The 14,578-nt window shown below is 31.0% G+C and overlaps 2 protein-coding genes across 2 annotated transcripts; one reads left to right on the top strand and one right to left on the bottom strand.

Annotated features, from left to right (window-relative positions):
• The first annotated feature begins 7,732 nt into the window (after nucleotides 1-7,732).
• On the top strand, nucleotides 7,733-10,707 carry LOC129284758 (putative clathrin assembly protein At1g03050). The gene is made up of 3 exons (XM_054920219.1): nucleotides 7,733-7,876; nucleotides 8,476-9,197; nucleotides 9,391-10,707. Exons 2-3 carry the CDS (start codon nucleotides 8,525-8,527, stop codon nucleotides 10,512-10,514), a joined length of 1,797 nt encoding a protein of 598 aa, XP_054776194.1. The 5' UTR covers nucleotides 7,733-7,876; nucleotides 8,476-8,524; the 3' UTR covers nucleotides 10,515-10,707.
• A 788-nt stretch (nucleotides 10,708-11,495) lies between these two features.
• LOC129287145 (60S ribosomal protein L44) lies at nucleotides 11,496-12,862 on the bottom strand. The gene is made up of 4 exons (XM_054923303.1): nucleotides 12,723-12,862; nucleotides 12,022-12,201; nucleotides 11,833-11,907; nucleotides 11,496-11,742 (listed from the first exon to the last, which is right to left on the bottom strand). Exons 1-4 carry the CDS (start codon nucleotides 12,723-12,725, stop codon nucleotides 11,683-11,685), a joined length of 318 nt encoding a protein of 105 aa, XP_054779278.1. The 5' UTR covers nucleotides 12,726-12,862; the 3' UTR covers nucleotides 11,496-11,682.
• Nucleotides 12,863-14,578: the final 1,716 nt, after the last annotated feature.

Below are 14,578 nucleotides of genomic sequence, written 5' to 3'. Positions count from 1 at the left end.
CCTCAAGTTAAACAATATGAAATATCTGGTTTTACATTAATGAACATTGAATGTAATTAACCAAAAGAAAAGGAAGAAAAGAAGACCTGATGATAATATGATAATGAGAAACAACACAAGATAGAAAGTTTTCGCAGAAGCCATTCTGAAAAATTACTCAGAAATTGGTATATTGATTAATGATGTTTTGCAAAGAATTATGGGCGGGCTATTTATACTGTGCTTGGAAATTTTAATTATTCAGTTTAACTCAACAATATTTGTTAGCTTATTGTCTTGTTTAAGAATAATAATGCAATTGATCCATATGTTTGGTTTCAGTTAATTTTAAGGATTTATTATCAGCGTTAAAAGGATTTAAAATAGTATTTAACAACTGATTTGAAATCAAAATAACTATCTTTAGTTGGTCTCTCTAACTTCTACCACTCATAATATTTGAAGAGAAAAGAAACTAGAAATAATGAAACATAATATACCCCTGAAAGCAACAAAGACAATCTTTTTCTTTCTTTTTTTTTTTTTAAAGCATCAATTTCATTAAAATAAAATGAATACATAAAAACGACTTAAATTAACCGAGATTAATTTGAGTTCAGAATATTTCATAAAAAAAAAAACTCGAGACAACAATAAGAAAAAAATACATAATAAACTAACAAGTCTAACAACTTTCAATTAAGTGGCAACTGAAATTTTTAAATGTACGAATGCAAGTGCTGCTTCCAACTTAAACTCACTTGTTTTGTTGATCGCCTTGGCTTTGGAAAAGCACTGTTTTCTTAGCTAACAAAGACCCTCACATGATACTTCCTTCATATGCATCGTTGCCCATTCCTACAAGCTAAGACCTTCATATATGATCTTCTTCCATCACTAATTATAAGAGCCAATTTTGAGGGGTTAGTGTTTCTAGTTATATTACAAAGTATGAGAAATAATTAAAAAAATATTTTCACATATGTCCTGGTGACGAATGATTAAAATCCCCTGGCCCACCTCGTTTTTTTCATACATAAAATGGGAAATTTAATTAATTAAAGAGTAAGAGTACAAGCAACGTTTTTAGAACCGGACTGAACATTGAACCGAAAAAGTCAGCGGTTTACGGTTCATATGGTTTAACCGGGTTGGACCAATGGTCCAACCGGTGATGTAATAATTAAATTAAAAAAATTATATATGTATATAATAATTTAAATATAAGAAATACATATGAAATTACTATTTAACTTAAAAAAATTAAATATTTTAAGTTTATCATGACTTAACAAGCCACATGATACAACATAATATCAAATGATTAAAAAAAATTGGTCATTTTTAAAAAAATGATAAAAAAATAAAAAAAAGTTTTTTTTGAACAGTCTAGTTTTTGAAAACCGAATCCGATTCCCAGCTTGATTCTGATTCCCGGTCCGACCACCGGTTCAAAATGGCTCAACCTGGCTCAACTCCTAAAATGGTTTTTCCCTATGAACTAGACCAGAAACCAGACTGGTCGAAGGTCGGACTGATCTGACCGTTTAGTCCGGTTCGATTTTCAAAATACTGAGTACAAGGCATGGCCAATTCCTAAATATTCATCAAATAAGTGGCAACTTCGGGTGGATGTGGAGGCGTCACTCTTTCAATCTTGTAGTGCGACTTGTGGAGGTCTAGCCAGAAACCACAGAGGTGAATGGTTAGGTGGTTTTACTTGTAGTTTGGATTATCTATCGATCACAATTGCTGAAATTAAAGCCATCAAATGTGGCTTGAAATTATGCGTAGACATGAACTTGGATAAGGTAAAAATCTTTACAGATTCCATGGATGCTGTGCATTACATTTACAGATGCGTTAATCAAACCCATCCTTTTTTTGAAGACATTCTTGAGGTTCAGGGGACTTTGTGTTCTCATGAAGGATATAAACTTTTATATGCTCCTCGTGAACAAATGACCTGTGCAGACTTTTTGGTGAAAATAGCTCAGGATTTTAACAGGGACTTTGTTTTTCTTGAGGATATTCCTACTGGTTGTGAGGCGCTCATTTTATCTGACTATAATGGGGGTCTATCCCACTAATTCCTAGCAAACTTGAATTTTCTTTTGTTTTACTAGCTCTGGCTAGTCTAGTTTGATGAGAAAAAAAAAATAAGTGGCAACTAAAATTTTTAAATGCACGAATGCAAGTGCTACTTCCAACTTAAGCTGACTTGTTTTGTTGATCGTCGTAGCTTTGGAAAAGCACTATTCTATTAACTAACAAAGACCCTCACATGATACTTTCTTCATATGTATCGATGCCCATTCCCATAAGCTAAGACCTTCATAGGGAGACTGGTTTCAGTGCTCATCACTATGGTGAGATTTGGACCATTCAGATTTTGATCTGGATGGTCCAGATTTAAAGGATTATTATATATTTTTATTTTCATATTTATTAAAATAAAAACATATAAAAATTATAAAATAATTTAATAAATTTTTTATTTTTAATATGGCCTAAATTTAATTTAGAGGATTCAATTTAATACTAAAATTTTTATAATTGATATATATTAACTATCTAGATGTACTCTGCACAGGCCATATTACAGTTAATCTGACTTGTGCAGAATATATCTGGATAGTTAATATATATAAATTATAAAAATTTTAATATTAACTTGGATCCTCTAAATTAAATCTAAGCCATACTAAAAATAAAAAATTTATTAAAATTATTTTATAATTTTTATATTTTTTATTTTAATAAATATAATATGTAATAATATTTAAAATCTGGACCATCCAAATCAAAATCTGGATGGTCCAGATCTCACCATGATGCTCATCACTGTGATGAGCACCGAAACCAGTCTCCTTCATAGGATCTTCTTTCATCTCAAATTATAAGAGAGCTAATTTGAAGGGTTAGTGTTCCTAGTTATATAAGACCCTTTACAAAGTATGAGAAATAATTAAAAAAAATATTTTCACATATGTCCTGGTGACGAATGATTAAAATCCCCTGGCCCACCTCCTTTTTTATAAATATAAAATGGGGAAATTTAATTAATTAAAGAGTAAGAGTACAAGTCATGGCCAATTCCTAAATATTCATCAATTGGAAAATGACCAAAATTGTAAAGACTGAAATGAACACATTGGTTAAAAGATATCCACACAGAGAAGTATTGTGCTCAATGAGATTGTGTGAATATAGCAGGATCATCACGGCAGGAGGTTTTTTTTAAAAAAAAAAAAATAGCATTGGACGAAAATGTTCCTATCCTTTGAAGTTTGGAGAGATCAGGGGTGGATGTTACCCAGTAAAAGAACAACCTTTATTAGAGAAACAAACAGTTTATGTTTTTGCATTTGTGATTGGAGGGAATAAATCATTTGAAGAATTAAGATTGTTGGAATATGTGATATGTAGATGAAGCCGAAATAAGAAGACAAGATTGTTATTCATTTTGCCAATCTTGTTTTCGTAGTGTGGCAATGATCAGTCTCATGGACTTGGGATCGTGTTGGTGTTAAGAATGGAAATGACCACCTGAGACCAAGGATAGAGGGTAAATGAACAAGAATATCATAAGAATATCAGTTCTTAAGTTAAAATCTCAAAACTTGATTTAATAGGTCTTTCCATTTTATTATACTTCATTTATCCTAATTTATAAGGTATTTTTTTTTTTTACAAAATTACTTATACCAATAAAGTTTATTAACTATATTTTATCATCTTAATTTTTTTTATAATCTTTCAAAAATACTGCTCATTAATAAAAGATTAATGAGTACTCAAAACCAAGTTACCTTTGGAAAGCTATATAGTGGATGAAAATATGATTCGAAATTTCTGTGGCATCACTGAAAACATTTAACGTTGTGAAAATCATGTCATTTAATTGAGGGTAAAATTTGAAAAAAGAAAAACAATTCTAGACATGAACAAACATCACATGTTTTCTCGGCATCGGTGAATAAGAAAATTGGCTCTCTCTCTCTCTCTTTCTCTGTTTTTTTTTTTTTTTTATAAACAAAGGGGACGGAGCCCAAACTAAGCTAATGAAACAGAAACAACACGAAAGTGTGTGCCACCCTCAATATCTCGATGAATCCATTGTAAAAAATTTGCTGTTATATAGAGGGGGTATGAGTTGTGAAAATTTTTTATTAAGTGAAAGCAAGGGAATGTGAATAAGAAAGGAAATGAAATTAGGCTTTAAAAGTATGTTTAATGTATAAAATCAAATTATGGAATCCCAAAATAATTTTTATTTGGTATGTATATTTTAGGCTAAAATATATTAAACTCTTGTAAACTTTGAGATAATTATATATGACATCCCTCATCATTTAAGTTTAAAATTAATTTCCTTAACTCATTTTGTTTTTCAAAACTCCTTGCCATTAATTAACTATTATTTTCTTAATATAGTTATTGACATGTCATATTAATACAATATACATTGCACATGACATGAAAAAATATTTTTTTTCACACAATTTAAGAAGAGGTAAAATTATAATTTTTATTTTTAACAAACATGACAATGTTCTCTGTTTTTTTTTTTAGTTAAGTGATATTGTTCTCATTGTTCTCAGGTAATACAATTTAAGAGAAAAATTATAATTTTATTATTTTTATCAATTAAAATAGCCTTTTATATTAAACAAATGAAAAGAAAAATATTTAAAAACTGTCATTAATAATAATCATATAAATAAAAATTTATACTTTAATACAAAAAACTTATGATATTTTGCAATTTATTTTTAACAAAATTGATAGAAATCAACGATAGCAAAAAAAATATCTTATTCTAAAGCAGAACATACTTTTTATTTGAATAAGTACTGATAATTTTATTCAAAGGAGAAAATAACAACTACAAACAAATAAGAGTTTGAAGAAAATAAACAAAAAAGGTGCCAAAATTTATATGACTTTTATCAATGATAGCTTTTAATTATTTTTCTTTTCATTTGTTTAATATAAAACACTATTTTAATTGATAGAAATAATAAAATTATAATTTTATTTCTCTAAAACTATAATGCACAAATACTGATACTCATATTGAATATGTCCGAATAAGGTATGTCAATATTTTCATTTTTAATAATATAGGATACAACTCGTTTATGATACGTACAAACATGCATGCATGCATATAAAATCATAAAAATTTAAAAATATAATTTTAATTTATAAAATATCCAAACTAGTATATATATATTTATAATAATACTAAGTAAAACATAATTATCAATTATACTTCTATTCTATCTGTACTTAATTGCCTACCCTCTGATCCCACTAATAGGTTATTATCAATCTTTTCTCCTCATCAACTATCCTACAAAAAAATGATAACTTCTATATTTGGTTCTACTTACAACTTGCTTATAATTTATAACTTTATATATCATAAGATTACATTTTGACATTGTTATAATTACAAAAAATGTAATCTTTATTCTTTTATTACATTTAAAAATTATTATTTTAAGGAAAATCTAATCTTTGACTTTAAAAGCAAATTAAAAAATATATTAGTAATAAAAATTTTAATATTGCAATCTTTAATAAAATTTAATTTATTAAAAATTTCTCATGGCTTTTGAAGTATCAATTCATGATTTAGAAGTATTGAATATGTATCTAGAGTTAAAATGATTTTAAATTAAAAAATAATATTCTAATACTTTTTGGATACGTACCGAAAAAGTATCAATAAGTACCAATATCAAATGCGATACAGGTATGGATATATAAGAAAATTAAAAATATCGGTGCTTTATAGCTCTAAAAGATAGTCTAGAGAAAAAATTATCCTACTTAACAATTTAGTACTCCTTAAAAATAAGTACAAGATAATATTAAACCTTAACCCATACTATTAATATTAGGATAATCTACATTACTGAAACTTTTTTTTCAAAATATATTATATTTTGAGATGCCAAATCACCTCAAAATAATATCTTTTAATAAGGGATGGATAAAGTATATTAGTTATTAATCTCAGCTTTATTTGATAATTCAATGTGGAAACTTAAATCCACTCACACTTAAAAAAGGCACAAATACATATAGTTAGGGTTAGTTTCATTTTGTGACTCAAACATGCGCAATACAAGCTTTCAAATCCTGAGCAAAACCTGCATCTGATATTATTTGTTAGGAATGAGAAGCATCTGATCAAAAACATGATGATGGAATAATTGATGATGAGTAATGAAAAAACCCTACATCTTAATTTAAAATTTTGAAACTCAAGTTGAGTCATCCTTTATTATATATCAATTATTAAACTCAACTTTATTCAATGAGACTTCTGACATCAATTGAAATCCATTCGCACAACCAAATACTTTGCATTACGTTTTTATTGCCAAGGAGCAAAGAATCTGTACGAGGATGGAATTGTCGTGAAAATGCCAGAAGACGGAAAAAGAGGAAGCAGAATCAGGTGGGAAGCTTCACTTTGTCTCAACCAAATATTGTAAGATGATGATAAGTTTGATGACATGTTCATCAAAGGTTGGAGAGATCAAAGAATCTACGAGCCACTGTGAGATATCTGAGATATGCAAGCAATCCACTTTTAATGACAATACCCAACCAAATTACCATTGCAAAGCTACAGTGGATGAAAATATGATTCGAAATTTCTGTGGCATCGCTGAAAGCATTGAAGTTGTGACAATCATGACATTTAATTGAGGGCAAAATTATTTAAAAAAAAATACTAAAATTCTCTTGTAGACATTAAACTGAACACAGCAGGCTATTTCAGCCTTTAAAAAAATAAGTTGCTGATACGTCAAAATTTTCCATTAGTATGTGGTAAGAAGGAAGGTTAAATCATTTTCATGAAATTTTCTTTCTCCGGAAAAGAGAGTTGTTTCACACTAGACATTTCAAAATTCAGATTTTCTCTCCTTTCTTTCTATTTCTCAAGTTCTTGAGTAAATCAAACAGCACATTGATTTTTCATGTTAGAAAAATCTAATGTGAAGGAAAGACTATTGATGATGGAACATAGTCAAGCAAGAACTTCATACTAAAAATAATTAACGGCCACACCAATAATATTTAGTCATGCTAGAATCAACAACAAAATATAATCATCACAATAAATTTATAGGCAAATTCCACTATCAAAAATTCAGATATTGATATACAGATAATACATGCTACATGCGGTTAATTCTAAATAATTGCCTTCAATAACCATACATAGATGTTAAAGAAAGATGAACAGAACAAATAGATTCTCTTACGTTATTGTAAGATATAATAAATGCGCTCTCATTATTTTCTTCTATTTTTCTTTTATTATCTGAAATGCCAACTTTAACATCTTTCATGTTAATTTTGAATTCTAAGGCAAGGCCTTACCAAAAGTTCAAAATTGTTTCTGTAAATTCAAGGGATATGTATTAATTAAATGGCTAATTTTTCCAGAAAATTTCATGATCGAGCATTAATTAATCAAGTTGAGATTGAAAAAGTCAAAGGACGTAAACTAAAACAAAGGAACGACCAAAAATATAGGGGAGCCAACAATATGTGTTCCAATATAGTAATAATATATTTTAATTAATTTTCATTCACACATTTTCATGCTACAAAAAAGGGCAATACATGGCCAAATGGTTGGCCCTTTTGAGGTCATCTTCCCTGTAAAGGATTGAAGGAAAGCTAGTATGTAGCAGAGGAAAGGGAAGAAATGAAGAATTAGGAAGAGTGGATAGAAAAATAAAAATTATAGAGAAATTATTTTACAAAAAAAAAATATCTCCTCTTCTGTTTCCTTACATCTTTAATTTTCCCTTCCCTCTTTAACATTACCTCTTACCTTTAACAACACTGTATACTATCAACACAGGTAATTAACCCCATTTTTTCCTTATTTATTATATATTTATACTTGTATTGTATTATCTTTGTATTTTGCATTCACAATTGTTCCTTGTTTACTTATTCTCTTCCATTGTTTTCTTTCATATGTGATTTGGGACAGGGATTCAATCTAACCGAAAAAGAGATTATCCCCTACATCAGAAAAACCAAGGGACAAATTAACCCCAAAAAAAAAATCAATGAGAATTTGCTAATAGTGCTATAATCACAAGTTCTATTCATGAAAACTGGGGTTTTTTTTTTTTTATGTTCACTCAAATGATTTCTCTAAGTATTTCAAGAGCAGCAAGAACTTAATATGGTGAATCCACAGAAAAAGCTGAGAGAAAAGTATACAGAGTATGAAATTCATGCTGAAGAATCATGAAGCCGCTTAAAGGAGCTTTATCATCTTCTTCAGTCCTTAGATTAGGCTGAATTTTTAAATTGTGTATAGAAAGAATAAAAGAAGTACGCAAAGAAAGTATGAAGATTAATGGCAATATCTTCCATGAATCAAAAACAAAACAAGATTATTTTCATCTTTAGACCAATGTTGACAAGTTTTGAACTAATCATTTTCAGGTGATAACGACATCAGAAACTTAATTGACCACCCAAAAGGATAGAAAAAATGGCTCCAAGCAAGATCAAGAAAGCCTTAGGGGCAATGAAGGATCAGACAACCATAAGTCTAGCAAAAGTAGGAAGCAGTACCTCACTTGCAGACCTTGAAGTTGCCATAGTGAAGGCCACAAGGCACAATGAGCATCCTGCAGAAGAGAAGTACATCAGAGAAATCCTCAGCTTAACTTGCTACTCTCGTACCTACATCAGCGCCTGCGTCTCCACGCTCTCCAAACGCCTCAACAAAACTCGGAACTGGACCGTGGCCATGAAAACCCTCATCCTCATCCAGAGGCTTCTCTATGAAGGTGATCCTGCATATGAGCAGGAGATCTTCTTCTCAACTCGTCGAGGAACTCGTATTCTAAACATGTCTGATTTTCGTGACCATGGCAAGTCAAACTCATGGGACTTCTCTGCGTTTGTTCGCACATATGCACTATACTTGGATGAGAGGCTTGAGTATAGGATGCAGAATCGGCGAGGAAAGAGGAGCACATTTGGATGTGATGAAGAAGAAGATGAAAACAGAGACAAAGATAAAGAGAAACAGAAAGAAAAGGATAAAGAATCAGTTATGAGATCCACACCAATACGTGACATGAAGACAGAACAAATCTTTTCAAGGTTGCAGCATTTGCAGTTGCTACTTGAGCGCTTTTTAGCTTGCCGTCCCACAGGTTAGGATTCATCAGAGCCCTCCATTTTTTAACTATTTTAGATTTAGCTCTCTATGGATCATCCAGCAGAGTACCTTAATTCAGATTGGATTTCAAAACTTTGTGCAGTTACAGTTAAGATTCACGAGACCGTATACATGTTACTATAATACAACTAGCTAGAAGAAATCTCATGTTCCTTTCAATTTAACAGGAGCTGCAAAAACCCATAGAATTGTGATAGTGTCTTTGTACCCCATTGTGAAGGACAGCTTCCAGACATACAGTGACATAACAGAAATACTCAGTAATTTACTCGATCGATTCGAAGACTTGGAGATCCAAGACTGCATTAAAGTCTATGACATTTCCTGCCGTGTCGGAAAGCAGTTCGATGAGCTAGACTTGTTCTACTGCTGGTGCAAGAGTACAGGCATTGCAAGGTCTTCAGAGTACCCACAAATTGAGAAGATCACATCAAAGCAGCTAGAGTTTATGGATGAATATATCAAAGAACAGTCAGCTTTAGCACAAGGCAAGACGGCTAAAGTAGAAGAGAAAGATGAACAAGAAGAAGAAAAAGAAGAAGAAGCTGTGGTTCAACAAACAGAAGAAGAAGTGAATGCAATAAAAGCACTACCACCTCCAGAGGAGGAACTAAAGGTTGAAGAAGTGATTGAAGAACCAATCAAAGAAGAACCTAAAGAGCAAGAACAAAAAGTAGCTGATTTGCTACATTTAGGAGATGACATACCTACCACAGGAGAACAAGGGGATAAGCTTGCCTTGGCCTTGTTTGATGGTGCTGCACCAGCAACAGCAAGTACCACCCAAGCTCTTCCATGGCATGCTTTTGATGAAGAAGCAGATTGGGAAACAGCATTGGTGCAGTCAACTAGCAACCTACCAAACCAAAAGCCAGCACTGGGAGGTGGATTTGATACACTGTTGCTGGACGGCATGTATAAGCAAGCAGAAGTAAATGCAGCCATGCAAGGACCAGGGTTCGGAGTCACTGGAAGTGCCAGCAGTATGGCGCTCGGGTCAGCAGGGAAGCCGGCAATGCTAGCATTACCGGCACCGCCAACATCCGGAGGTTGTGCAGGTTTTGGGACAGCAAATTCAGATCCATTTGCAGCTTCACTAGGTGTGGCACCTCCATCCTATGTGCAAATGTCAGAGATGGAGAAGAAACAGAGGTTGCTGATGGAGGAACAGGTAATATGGCAGCAATATGCAAGAGAAGGCATGCAAGGAGAGGCTACATTGTCAAGGCTAGAACGGAATGCTTACATGGGAGCATGTGCCCAACCTAACCCAGGAAGTAATTGTCGATGAATGTTCTAGCTTTGAGAGTTTTGCTCAGTCCTCTAGGAACTCTTGTTTTCATATCAAGACCAGGTGCAAAAACATGTCATTTGGATAGTGGCAAGTCACGATTATTAATCCCTAAAATCTAAACAGCTGATTGCAGAAACATGACAAAATTAAATCATTGAGGGGGAATGAATCGTCCCAAAATTGCTTCAAAGACTGTTCCAAGATAAACATGGGGAAACAAAAAATGAAAAAATAAAAAGCTTCAAAAGCGTCATAGGACATTGGAGTCCCAAAGTGTTTGTTCATTGTTGTACAGAAAAACTGATATTAATTCAAGTTATAAATGCATGGTCCGCACTCGAGAAATGATAAACAACATACAAACTTCCCAGCAGGCCCCACTCATTTACGTACTTCATCAGAATTTACAAGAGTTATCGCCATTTTTTTTTTTTTTTTGAGGTAGCCGATTTATAAACTGCACCATAAAGATCCAATTACAATTAAGTTTTAGACAACTAATTATTATACAAATCAGTCTCTCATTTGTTGGGTGTTCCAACTTTTGAAGGGTAACGAACTTCTTGTTGAACAACATCAGCATCAATATCAACCAAAAAGTTTCAAACTTACAGATTAGGTGAGAAAATATAAATTGAAAAACATATTCCCTCCACTTAAAAATATAACCAAATTTCACTACTCAATGAAAGAGTAACTCTATCTTTTTATATTTAACTCTATCAAACATCCTATAATAAATATAAAGTTATTATCAACAGAGATACTTTAAAACAATAATAATAATTACACATCAAAAAATTAAAAATACCTTATATTTTTTAACATATAACTCCTCAAAATTGGAGAGAGTACTTCCTAAATGTAATTTCAGTGAGATCAAAGACTAACGATTCGATCCAAGGATTTTGTTCACTCGAATCAAAAAAAGAAGAGGAAAATAAAACAATTAATTAATAATATAAAAAAGATATGAAAGACCTGGAAGCAATAAACTAATATTAGCAAAAGCAATCCTCCAACACGAGATAATTTTCATTAATAGCATATAGCTATTAGATATCCAAAGAGAAACAAAATATTCCAAACGTTTTGAACATCCGAAATGAGAACATAGCTACGTAAAATGAAGACAACATTGACACCATAAATCCTATTTTTGAAACTAGAACAGAGAAGTTCCCTTCCCCTTCTTATCCCCTCCGATCTCAAAGTGCTTGCACCTCTGCAGAACGAATTTAAACAATCAGTCAGTAACATACGACACGACAGAAAAAATAACACATTTGAAACATGCCATGTTTGATTTGCTAACCTTAATAGGATGTTGAGATACGTGTTTGCAACCCTGGCACTGCAGCCTCAAGACAATCTTCTTGGTGGTCTTAGCCTATTCAAACAAAATTAATTGACCACAGGAAATTAAAACTAGTTCCCAATAACATGACCTACATTAATATTTTGGAGATTCAGTGTTGTTGAGTGAAACAGGAAGACAGCTTACCTTTTTGTGGAACACAGGCTTTGTCTGTCCACCATAACCTGACTGTTTACGGTCATAACGGCGCTTTCCCTGAGCTGCAAGGCTATCCTTGCCCTTCTTGTATTGTGTAACCTTGTGCAGGGTGTGTTTCCTGCACTCCTTACTCTTGCAGTAAGTCTTCTTGGTCTTGGGAACGTTCACCTACATAACAACATAATTGTAACATTTACCAATAAAGAATATCAAAATGATACATCTCACAAATTAGTCCAGAACCCAGATTCCTTGAGTTTCAGTATTGACCAAAACTTAAAAAAAAAAATCAGCACAGATGAATTCCACGAAAATAAACGGATATTTACAGGCTAGCACTAACAACATACAACACCTACAATCAACAAAAATTGAAAAGCTCAAGAAATTGAAAGAAATCATATACTCATCAACTTAAACCTTGCAGTATGCTATTTTTCCGGAAATAACAAAAGGAAACGAAAAGAAACAAGACAAGAAAATAAAAAATAAAGAAGGGAATCACAAATTGCAAATAAAAATGCTTGCTAATTTCATTATCAGAACTACGCAGAAACATATATGAGGTAGTGATCCAATTTATTCCCTAAGATGAATAATACTGAAGACAGTGAAAAAAAAAACGCGAAGAAGACGGCGAAGAAGAAGATGATGATGGTGATGGTGATGAAGAAGAAGAAGGCGGTTACCATGATGCCGATCAACCCTGAGCTCGGCGCCGCTAAGGAGTGAAGAAGACGAGACGCGATGGTTACCAGGTTTTCATTAATAGAAAGAGAGATAGATGTTGGTTTAGGGTTAGGGGCGATGGTTCAGGCCCATGGGAGTTGGGCCCACCTTTGAGTCCAACAAATGTCGAAATCTAAAGTTTTTATTAAGGAGAAACTCAAATAATAATTTTTTTCAGTTGAACTGATATTTCATATTTTAAAAGAAGATAAGATTAATATAAATGATATTAATTTTAAAAAACCAGATAATTTTTTTAATTTTAATATTTATGGTTTTAAAGATAACTGTGATCTTATATTTGATCAGATAAACTTATTCAAAATTTTTAGTGTACAGTAAATTGGAGAATTGAGAATTCTATGTAGCCCAACTTTGCTGGAGAAAATTTTTAAGTAAATTTTAATACTATGAAAGAGACGTTTGAATTAGGTCTAGAAAAGGCATTGATTCCTCATGACATTGCAAATTAAAGTTCAAATTCTTGCTAGAAAGGTGCCTATCCATGCCCGATCATCCCTCAAATAAAATTACCTTAAAAAAAATATATTTATGATCAATCAAAAAAGGGTTAACATATAATTTAAACCTTAAACTATAAGTCAAGAGGTAATTTAAATTCTAAACTTTAAAAAAGTATATTTTAAATTCTAAACAATTAAAATTAGGATAATTTCACTCCTACCATTAACTTTCAACAAACATTCTATCAAATTCATTTGAAAAAAATTATACTTTAAACTCTAATTTGATGAAAGTTTGTTGAAGTTGATGATAAGCGTGAAGTTACTCCAACTTTAATAATTTAAAGTTTGAAATGTATTTTTTTTAAAAGTTTAAAGTTTAAATCGTCTCTCGACCTATTGTTCAATATCCATATTGCATATTAATTCATCAAAAAAAGATATACATGTAGTCTACTTTATTTAAGCTAAATTTAAAGAATACTTATTTAAATAACTCATTATTAAGGAAATGTATGTGAAAATTTTGAAAATAAAATAAAATTATATATAGTTTAAAAATTTAAGAAGATATATTTGTAATTTACTCTTTGAATTAAATGAATATTTTATGTTTTCAGTTATGAGTGTATTAATAGTTTTAATAAAAAATAAGATTTGTTAAATCGACTTTCACCATTTAATGCTAGTTAAGGGCAACTTTTGTTTAAACTTTTTTCATGAAAGAAATATTTTTTAAAAAAAAATTTGTAAAAGTTTATGATGTTTGTTTAATTTTTTTAAAAATAAATTAGAAAATAAAAATAAATTTCTGATTATTTTTAAAAAATTATTTTAAGTAGTTTCTAAAAATAATTTGGTGTGGTAGATAAGAAAAAATTTCATAATAATGTAAAGATACCCGAAGATATAATAAAAGTTTAAAATAACTAAATAATAACTTTTTTATTATTATAACTAATTCTACCTGCTTTTCATAAAATTTCTATAAAATAAATTTCTTTTTACAAAATCTATAATCTCTGGCAAACAAAAAATCTATAATCTATTTAAATTTTACTTATTTTTTAATCTTAAAACAAACATGCAGCCAAAAACTACAGTCTCATTTGAATATATTCATAATTGGTAAGATGTTGTCTTCTTCTTGGCCAAAAACGTATGGTTGCATTTTTATTCCCGAAGGACGAAGAATTCTATTCAAATGATTCTGAATTTTACAAGTCTTTACCTATTGTAATTACCGTCGAAATGGTACTATAGTTCTACCTTAACATTTTATATCGTTAGAAGATGTGAGAGCTGTGAGGTTTACATTAAAAAATATGCGGCCTATGTGGAGCCATAGTAAA

This window comes from Prosopis cineraria, unplaced genomic scaffold (assembly GCF_029017545.1).
Source record: "Prosopis cineraria cultivar Desert tree isolate PC_DT_omini unplaced genomic scaffold, ASM2901754v1 PC11, whole genome shotgun sequence".
Classification (NCBI taxonomy): Eukaryota; Viridiplantae; Streptophyta; class Magnoliopsida; order Fabales; family Fabaceae; genus Prosopis; species Prosopis cineraria.
Note: the sequence above shows the minus strand (reverse complement) of the source record. Positions and strands in the feature narration are given on the sequence as shown.

Coding starts and splice junctions, on each gene's coding strand:
- LOC129287145 (XM_054923303.1), bottom strand. Junction 11,908..12,021: donor AGCCTGTGTTCCACAAAAAG/GTAAGCTGTCTT, acceptor TTGTTTGAATAG/GCTAAGACCACCAAGAAGAT. Junction 11,743..11,832: donor TATCTCAACATCCTATTAAG/GTTAGCAAATCA, acceptor TTCGTTCTGCAG/AGGTGCAAGCACTTTGAGAT.
- LOC129284758 (XM_054920219.1), top strand. CDS start 8,525: ATGGCTCCAAGCAAGATCAAGAAAGCCTTAGGGGCAATGAAGGATCAG. Junction 9,198..9,390: donor TTTAGCTTGCCGTCCCACAG/GTTAGGATTCAT, acceptor TCAATTTAACAG/GAGCTGCAAAAACCCATAGA.